A 9,955-nucleotide genomic window follows, 5' to 3' on the forward strand; every position below is an offset into this window, starting at 1 on the left:
AGGCTACTACCTTTCATTACATTATTAAAAGTTATTTCCAGCAAACAGCTTAAAAAACATGTTTTCTGGAACTCAAATACTATGTTTACTTGTTGGGAAAACACCATAATATGTCTCCTTTAACTAATGCTGGGCTTACACCAAAAGATTTTCACAGTCACTGACTAAAAACTGCAAGAGAGAATTTAGCGTTGGATCAAGTTTGTTATGTTGAGGTTATAGGCACCCAGTGCAACTTTCGAGGCTTAAAAATAAACATTCAATTTCTAGTCTTTTTTACACGTAGTAAGTTTCAATAACTCCATACCATTACATACCGACATTTAAGCAGCAAAGATGAGACGTCGTTGCGTGGTGAGAACTGATACAAAATCGATAACAACAACAATGCCGCCATTTTCTTTATTTTTTGTAACCTACAATAAATAAAGCAGGCTTCCAGTCAATGGAAAAATGGCTTCTCCCCACCGGCGATTGTTGTTGTTTACGATTTTCTATCAGTTCTCACCACACAACGACGTCTCATGTTTGCTCCTTGAATGTCGATATGTAATGGTATGGAGTTATTGAAACTTACTACGTGTAAAAAAGACTAGAAATTGAATGTTTATTTTTCATTGAATGTTTACATAAAGTTGCACTGGGTGCCTTTAAGGTTTTTGTAGATATGGGGGGTGGAGATGCAGCGACCACAGCAGGTCTGTTAACTTCCTGTTCGGGTTTCACAACTTTCTTGTCGGCAGGATAAGAGACACAAACTTGAAAAACAAAAACAAAAAAAAGCAACAACTGCTATTTACAGTGCTTATTATTCAGATGTATGTACTTGATTAAATTGTTTTAATCAAGTACATACAGGGTTCCTCCCGTTTGTCTCGTTCCACCCCTAGTGCTGATAATGTAGTGGACTGTTCTGGACAGAAAATGCCAGGGCTGAATTTTTGTCCCAGTCCACCCCTGATTGTAGGGATGCTAGTAAAACGATTTGGGAAACAATTGTATCTTACAAACAAACTGGAGTAAAAATGCTGTCTGCCTAAAACTCAACTTCACACAGTGTGTGTGTGTGTGTGTGTGTGTGTGTGTGTGTGTGTGTGTGTGTGTGTGTGTGTGTGTGTGTGTGTGTGTGTGTGTGTGTGTGTGTGTGTGTGTGTGTGTGTGTGTGTGTGTGTGTGGTGTGTGGCGCTGTTTGTTTGTAATCTGGATGAAGCCACTATCGTGAAACATTTTCATGATTGCGAAAACATATTCTATCATATTAGTATCCGGCAAATCGTCATTAAGACAGCAGACGGGGGAGACGTTGAATAAAAACAGTTACCAACTATGATTAGATATTAGTTACTTCTATCTATATCGTTGTCTTATCAATTTAATCGGCTTAAATAGACATAGATTATTAGGCGTTGCATTTCTTTTTTCTTTTTTTTTTATAATATAGTAACATGAACACACTCGGAACGCGAGGGTGACTGAACAATCATGATCATGTGGGCCATTTAACATGTTGTGGTATGAGTTATTGTATTGATTTACTTTGAAAAAATACTTTATTGAAGGAACGGTTCGGGTTAGGACCTGCAGCTTAAAGCCCTGCCAGTGAATGTCCATGTCCGGTCCATAAATATTCCACTTGAACTATCGAACAAAATTCAGCAACTCCATCATCTGACGTTAAAATGCCCATACCCTATGGGCTGTCTAGTTACAAGGTATCTTTAGGATGACAGAAAGAGGATTCAATCCTTCAATAGCAAGTACAGAAAATTATTCTTTAAAAAATACTATTGGATAATATAGCATAAAGGGGTGGGATGCACACAAAGTCAGCTGTTATGGTATACAAAGGAATACAATTAATGTTACAACTTAAATTAAATTAACTCAAAGGCAGGGGGTTCTCACTCTTCTCTCCGCAAGCCGTGAAACACTTGGGCCTGTGGGGAAAATAAAAAAAAACATGTATCAAGATCTGCTCGGACCTTGTTGTTTAGACATTATTAAAGCACTGCAATGGGACAGGGAACGCCAAAAGCTAAAGCTATATTCTTTGACATCTTGCTTTCTGCGGTTCTAGACTCATGGTGCCTTAACAATGACACATACATGTAAAACGAATAGGCTACTGTAGATATCATCATAAAGGTAATGAGGTACCTTCAATGTAGGACTACAGGCCAGGCTACTCACTCATGGGCAATTAAGACAACATCCAACAAAGGCCTCAAGATTCTCTGCAACTGAATAATTACAAAAAATAAAATAATGACTCACCACAATGATGGGCAGAATAAGTTTGAGAAGGCATATGGCCAGGAAACAGCCAACTGTCTGTGGGATGGGCAGATCAGGTGGCTCAGGAACGGGGGGCTCAGGAACGGGGGGCTCAGTCACACAAACTGCAGAAAGTCAAGAGACACTCATCGGCACGATGGAGGCTCAGCAGCAAAGCACAGTAATTGCAATTCAGATACAATTCTAGTTTTCTAGAGAACATATTTTTATTTTATTTCTTACTACATTTAAATTAATTAATTTAGATGTCAATATGTTTTAAAATGTTGATTATGAGATAAAAAAAAAAGACAATAGAAAACAAACCAGAAGTTGTATTTAGTTGGAATATACACTTCAATGAAGGAGTGTAAGTTCCAAGGGTGGGAGGCCATACTACAAATTATTGGCGAAAGAAAAGAGAAAGAAGAAAATCTTGTCCTTTCGAATATTCAAATGACCAGATAAATATAAACTGATAGTTTATTTTTCGTATTGTGACAGAATGATAATAATAACAATTTTTGTAACTGTAACTATAGGTTTCAACTCATCGGAAATAACAGCAATACAAAAAATGAAGCAGCAGTTGGAAATGGTTGATAAGTTTAGAAAGCCTAAAGTGAAAGTAATTAAATCCAGAGAAAAAGTATATTGGCATAAAAGTCAATAAAGAATGTATCCTACTTTTTAATTCTAGGCCTAGATGCTTATTAAAAGTGAATGGCCTAAATTAATCAGCATATACTTTTTTGATGTGAAAACACATTTATTCCTTGTTGCATGACGGTTTATACAAAGTTAAATAGGCCTTCTTGTTTTGGGATTAAAGTATAAATACATTCTTGACATCAAATTATAATATCAAGTCTAAAAAAAGTAAATATATTTGTTGGTATCTCACAATTGTAATTAATTACAGCATTTGAGTAAAGGTACACAATTTTTCATCCCCTGATGTTAGAGCTAGTATGGTTGTAGGCAAGGGCTCCTTTCTATAATAATATTATATTATTTATCTGTAACAAAAACAATGTTTTAATTGCATCATTAGAAATCATAAAAAAAATTCTTCAAGGTGCCTTTTGGCCCTAATCAACTAATGACTAAACTAGGGCCAATGTTTACCTGAGCACGGGCTGGGTAAAACGTACTGCCTACCTGGAACCTCCAGGATCACCTCAAACCTGGAGTTCTTACCCCCGGGGTTTGCCCCGATCAGACACTCGTAGGTTCCTGAGTCTTCAGGCGTAAGGTCAGGGAGAAGAAGGCTGTTTTCATCGGTCAGGTAAGCAGTCCGATTGAAATCATATGGCCAAATCTCACCACGGCTTCTTCTGATTATACGGAAAGACGGTTGCTGTCCCCAATAGAAAGAAAATTATCATTTCTTTGTAGGGGGCTGCTTATATTTTGATCCCATTTGAGCCAGAGCTCTTTGTCTCAACATTGCTATAATATGGATAGATGAACGCAGATCAAATGTTGAATGTCTGATAGGATTTTATCAGATTTTCATTTAAATTAAAATACAGTACAGTATTTAACTGCAAACTAACTAACCTTGGTCCATGTGATAGCGTTGAAGGAGCCCTTTTCGATTCCATCACAGTTTAAAGTACCATTTTCTTTGCAATTCCCGACTATTTTAGGACTTGAGGTTGCTAAATGTAGAAACGCCAGCTAAGATGAAAACATAAAAGCATGTATTCATTGTTTTATTCTCTCATTTCATTGACATAGTTACACATTTAGGGCAAACATAATGAAACCTAAAAAAATGAATATGTATGTACTCACCTCAACATATATTGACAATAACATCTTCTGCAATTGATCAGTGTTGGAAACAAAGTGGGCCCCTGAAACCGCTTCAGTGTAGACAGTTTCCTGTCAAGGGGGCGGGGGGTTTAGAAATTCAACAGTTCAACGCATTACTGTAATGCACTTTTTTTCTAACTTAAATATTGACTATTTATCCTCATTAGTTGTTTATAGGCCGCTCATAAACGGAGCCGCACTGACTTTAGTATCACCACAACCCCCCCCCCCCCGTGCCTCCATGGTTGAAAAAGTGCCCTCAAGAGTGGCGAATACGAGAGAAAGTGCCTTATTGGCTGCCCTTTACATGTGAAAAAAATGATTGGGTGCCCTGTGGTGCCCCTTCATACAATAAATTATGATGTTGAGCCTTCTAGAACAAGAAAATTCAATAACGTGCCTCAATGAGTGCCCTCTTAACGCCCTTACAGTGCCTCCATGGTTGACAAAAAGTGCCCTCTAGAGTGGTGAGTATGAGAGAAAGAAGTCCCATGCATGATGCATCATAGCTTTTTGCACGCTGGTTGGGCCCCATGTTGTGCAGAATGTGCCCTTTTTATACTTACTACGTGTAAAAAAGACTAGAAATTGAATGTTTATTTTTCATTGAATGTTTACATAAAGTTGCACTGGGTGCCTTTAATAGGAGAGGCTTGTGGTAAGGGAAGAGGAGAGAGGCTCAGAACGTACCATCTGGATTGAACAATGCGGTGAGTTGCAGACGAAAGGTGCAGATGCAGAGCAACGGCCACTTCCTGTCTTCTACTTGTAGCATAGGCACACTTACTTTACAGGTCTGGAGGGTTCGCATAGACGCAAGTGTGTCTTTGTGGAGGTGTCACGTTAAAATTGTACCGGGGGCGAAAATTGTACCGGCCTACGTCATCGTTTGTTTACATCCTGACAACCTGCCCGGCAACGGACTACGCGATGCAGATTACGGATGTACATTTACGGATCGCTAGATAACACTTGTTTTTACTTTATTTACTAGCTAAATTCGATTAAACAATTCAATACAATACAAATATAAAGTAAAAACAAGTGTTATCTAGCGATCCGTTATCTGTATTATGTTTCAAGAACCTTCCTACGTCATTTGACGCGATCGCCCGTTTCGCGGGCAAAACATTTGTCATTTGACGCGTTCGGCCGTTTCGCGGGCAATTTTTTTTATTGTTTCGATTAAACAATTAAATACAATACAAATATAAAGTAAAAACAATTGTTATCGCTATCTATCATAATACAGATAGCGATCCGCTATCTGTATTATGTTATTTCGTCGTTTGGAAACATGTTTTCTGCATCGCGTAGTCTGTTGCCGGGCAGGTTGTCAGGATGTAAACAAACGATGACGTAGGCCGGTACAATTTTCGCCCCCGGTACAATTTTAACGTGACAGCGTTCCAGTGGGGAACATTTTATGGTGAGGCACATCTGATCAAATATTTGGTCATTTTCACCCGCAAGCGTCGTCGTGTAAACAGGGCGTCAAATTAGCATTTGTAAGGTAATTTTGTCTTGTTAACTTAGGAAGGTTTCTTCAGAACAGTTGTAACATAACAGTGGTTTAAAAATTATAAGGGTTTGCTTTTTGATCTCAATGAAGTGTGTTAATAGGTTTGGAGTTGCTCAGAGAAGATTTGACTGATTGAAGACTGTGATTTCATTAAAATGCCTTGAAATTCTCACACAATATCTCACACAAAAATATGTACGTGCCCGATTGTGGGTCCAGGACGCAATCCATACCTGTGATTAAACGTTGATCATTTGATAATAACAACTTGGGTATCGCATAACACATATGCTGATGAAACAGCGCCCCTTGGCGGCTCAGTAAGAGAATGTCGTCCGGACTATAACCCCCCCGCCCCCTCCCACCACAAGACGGAAGAAAACAATACCCACACCATCTCGATTGTTAAGACAAACCGATCGAAAGCTTTTATTGAAAATTATTCTTTTATTACTTCGCTATTCGCATTATGAACCACACGTATAGGTCGGATCTAGTATGAACTACGAAGTGTTTAACGAGAGCGCAAAGACGATCTCACACACACACAAAAGATCGCGACGAAATCTCCAAGCTGCAGGTTAGCGCGCTAAATAACCATCACACATGGTTATATTCTCGTTTATATTTCTTCATATGCAGGGGAACGGAGAGTGTGTTGGATTCTGCAGTGTGCTTATAACACATGCATGGGTTCAGGTTCTACTGTTATTGTTCTGTCTGTGTATGTCTAGTCAACAAAATGGAGGACAAGCTATGCTGTCGTTATATTTCTAGTTTTAGTTGGACATACATTTAAAATTGATGTTCAGAAAGAGAGATAGTGAGTGACTGAATGGGTGAGTGAGAGATAGTGAGAGAGGGATAGTCTGTGTGTGTGTGTGTGTGTGTGTGTGTGTGTGTGTGTGTGTGTGTGTGTGTGTGTGTGTGTGTGTGTGTGTGTGTGTGTGTCCGGTGTGCGTGCGTGCGCGTGTGTTAAGAGACCTGACTTTGTTGTTATGTTTTGATTCTAGGCGTAGGAGCACCATATTGTGCAAGATAGCTTTCAGAGTCTGACCTCAAACCGAAGCTGGTTTAATTTACAACATGAGTGACATCGGGGACGTGGAAAGTGCCCCGGGGACATCTGGATGTGGCAGCCGGACCGGACTGGGGTTCGCCCTGGGGAGGGGGCATCCAGGACGCCTCACGGGGCTCTCCTCCCCCGTACCACCAGGAAGACTGACATCTCTGAAATCCAGAGACCTCACCTTGGGCGGACTAAAAAAGCCAAAGGTAGGCCTACAGAGCAGAAGATAGTTGCGTCTTTTAAACAGCACTAAACTCATAACGAAAAGTAAACAGTACAACCTGTTTAATTTCCGACAGAAAATCTTCGAGCCAAACGTAAAAGCTGTTAGGAAAAGTAAAGACGAGTAAGTGGCTGGCAATAAATTACGTTTAAATACAAACAACCCATTTGGACTAATAATGACCTGGTGTTTAATTTGCTTCATGTGTTGCTTGTCAGCAGGCTACAAGACGAAAGTAAGGAGGTGCCGAAGAAGGAGAGAAGGAAACGAGATGAGAAGCAAAGAGAGAGCCGAGGGAGGAGGAGAGAGAGACCCCAGACCATCCAGTCTCACTCCATCTTTGAACAAGGACCCGCCGACACCATGCGCAAAATAGGTGCCCCCACCCATCCCATCCTCTCACTTCTGAACATTCATTCAGTATCAGTATATTTTTGGGGTATACCATGCCCATCATAAATTACCAGAGTATAAAGCGACGTCTGTGCGTTCACACCAAAAGCGAATTGAGCTGCCAAATCACCGGAGTCATTCACTTTCTATGGGCAAGAGCGACCAAAGCGACACAAGCCTCAAGCGCTACCAGCGGCAAAAGGTGAGCGACCAGAGCGACCAAAAAAAGCTGAAGACGGCTGAACTTTATGCAAATTACTATGACCCGTTTCAGCGGCAAAACACTGACAGCCAATCGGAATGTAGACGCCCTTTGCTTGCGTGGATCCCAGGGAACACCGGACACCGGTGTGGGTACCAGATTGACTCGGCTGCCAGATCGACTCGGGGTCCTGCGCTTACAGATGACGTATCGACACTTGACGTATCGACACAAGCCAACGGACAAAACCCGGAAGGGTTGTTTATAAAAGGGGCTCAATCATGGACATAACAAGAAGGCTCAATCCGTTTTGGTTTTGATTTCCTTGAACGCAGCCCGTTCTTTCGCACAAACAAAGCCATTGGAAACACGTCTAAAAGCACTGATGAATGCATATGTAACCCAGTTCCTGTTAGGGACTCTTATTCTGAAGGAGGAGAACGGAAGTGTCTCCGTGTGGATCGCTGTTTTGACTCTGTGTTGGGAGCGCTGGAAATAAAGTGGATCGCCCCGTTCAGTGAATGGAGTAAACCGATTCCTCTTTTATATATAACCCACGTATTGGCAGATTATTATTCATAGATTAGAATAATCAAAAGGAGATTGTTAATATTTGGGAATAACATGGCAATGAATGAAACGCGCATGCACATTTAAAAGACAGCTTTACAGGAAGTGCGTCATTATTGCGCATCTAGGACCCCGAGTCGATTCACTCGGCGGCCGAGTGAATCCGACGGCCACACCGGCACTTTGGTTCCTACCTACTTCTTTAGTTCCTACTGACTGTACATAATGTCGACTGAAAAATTAACTGTATTCTATTAGCACAGCTAACTCTATTAGCTGTAACTGGGCGCCCGGTGTTGTACGATCCGAGCCTTTTTCATTTCAGAGATTGCAACAAAAAGGCTCCAGCCTGGGCAGAGGTGTCACGCGTGGTTGGTTGGTCTGGTGTGTGAGTTAATGAAACGTTTGAGATTATTGTAAAATAGGCGCGATACATGCCTGCTAACCAAGATCCTAGCATACTAATCCTCCTTGCTCTGAATGGGACGATATCGTTTTCAAATATCGAAAATACATACGTTGTGCAAAGCAATAATGCACGCATAATAATGCAATAATAATGCAAATGAATGATGCACGAAACAAACGTGTCGCTTCAATGCAGTTTAATAGAGGATAGACAGCTGACAAATGACCATTTAGCAGCATTTTTATCCAAAGCGACCTACAATAAGTACATTTGTCATAAGAAGTGAAACAATATATCGCTGTTAGTGACAGTGATAATGACAGCTGTGTTTTCTGTTTTTTGTTCAATAGTTAATGAGTGCAACATCAATAGTGATTTTGATACAAAGTGATGATATGCGGTAGTATTTATAGAAAATATTTGCGATCTAGAACGTTCATATTTAAGCGGGAATCATTTTCATTGGCTCTCCATACCACCAATCTAACCAACCAATCGCGTGTAGTCATGCTTTAAACAAAACACGTTTTTGAAATCGCCCCATACACAAACTAATCGACAAGACGAGGGATAAATGACAAGGGATATATCTCGTCTTTTATCCCTCTATTCCCGCTATTCCCCACTATTCACGGAGCCTGAGGTGAATAATTTTTGATTAAATAGTCTAGATAGATAGATAGCCTAGTCAAGTCTTTATTAATACCAACGACACAAATCGTCGGGAATTCATTTAGGTGATTCGGCTCACAGGACAGTAGCCTACAAGACCACACAGAACAAGGGAGACAAGTCTGACTGCGGGTCATTATTTAAAAAAGGGGACACCCAGTCTTGGTTTATTACACGTAGTCTATGCCCATGTCCATACTTGTTGTGGCAAGTTATTATTAAACTTCCCACCTACATCTCATCTCATCTTCGAGATTTTATTCCCACCTACATACTTCTTTAAAACTAGTTAAGCAGAACTCCTTAATATTATTATTATTATTAATTGTTGCATCCATCATTCGCCATTTACTTCCACTTGAGTGACCAGGAAATAAGCCAATATTCATGGATCAGTAATGATCTATGAATCAAATATTTGAATTTCTGAAGCTGAATGCAGAACATTTGGTTGGTATTGGAACATTTGATTGGTATATAAATGACGTTAAATCACATTAAATCAGTTATCACAGGATCAATTTACCAACTGATCGTTGCAGTCCTAACGTACATCGTTTTCTGTGGTGGACCCCCTCCCTCCCTGCTCAGCGTGGCGGGGGACCCCAGATCTTGGCGAGGCCGCAGCGTCACCTTTGGGGAAGGCGGTGAAGAAGGAGAGAAGGGAGTCGGAGCAGGATGAAGATGAGATGCTGTTTAGACTGCAGCGTGACGACGTGAGTAGACACTCTCTCCTGCTGCTCCTCTCTCTCTCGCTCTCTCTCTCTCTCTCTCTCTCTCTCTCTCTCTCTCTCTCTCTC

General features: G+C 40.6%; 2 protein-coding genes across 3 annotated transcripts in view; one reads left to right on the plus strand and one right to left on the minus strand.

Moving 5' to 3' along the window:
* Positions 1-1,055: 1,055 nt before the first annotated feature.
* Positions 1,056-4,183, minus strand: LOC132446340 (uncharacterized). 2 transcript variants are annotated; one of them, XR_009522812.1, is made up of 5 exons: positions 4,075-4,183; positions 3,838-3,957; positions 3,475-3,634; positions 2,275-2,399; positions 1,056-1,937 (listed from the first exon to the last, which is right to left on the minus strand). XR_009522812.1 is itself a non-coding variant. In XM_060036586.1 (5 exons), exons 1-5 carry the CDS (start codon positions 4,096-4,098, stop codon positions 1,902-1,904), a joined length of 504 nt encoding a protein of 167 aa, XP_059892569.1. In that variant the 5' UTR covers positions 4,099-4,183; the 3' UTR covers positions 1,056-1,901. The 2 variants fall into 2 exon arrangements, 1 of the variants encoding a protein (XP_059892569.1); XM_060036586.1 differs by having other exon boundaries at positions 3,436-3,634.
* Positions 4,184-5,517: 1,334 nt separating this feature from the next.
* bsk146 (brain specific kinase 146) overlaps positions 5,518-9,955 on the plus strand; it is a 10,735-nt gene continuing 6,297 nt past the window's right edge. Inside the window, 5 exon segments of the mRNA XM_060037236.1 lie at positions 5,518-6,197; positions 6,631-6,892; positions 6,986-7,032; positions 7,131-7,285; positions 9,747-9,894. Of these exon segments, the coding sequence (XP_059893219.1) occupies positions 6,704-6,892; positions 6,986-7,032; positions 7,131-7,285; positions 9,747-9,894 (539 nt within the window). The 5' untranslated portion in view covers positions 5,518-6,197; positions 6,631-6,703.

This window comes from Gadus macrocephalus, chromosome 18 (assembly GCF_031168955.1).
Source record: "Gadus macrocephalus chromosome 18, ASM3116895v1".
Classification (NCBI taxonomy): Eukaryota; Metazoa; Chordata; class Actinopteri; order Gadiformes; family Gadidae; genus Gadus; species Gadus macrocephalus.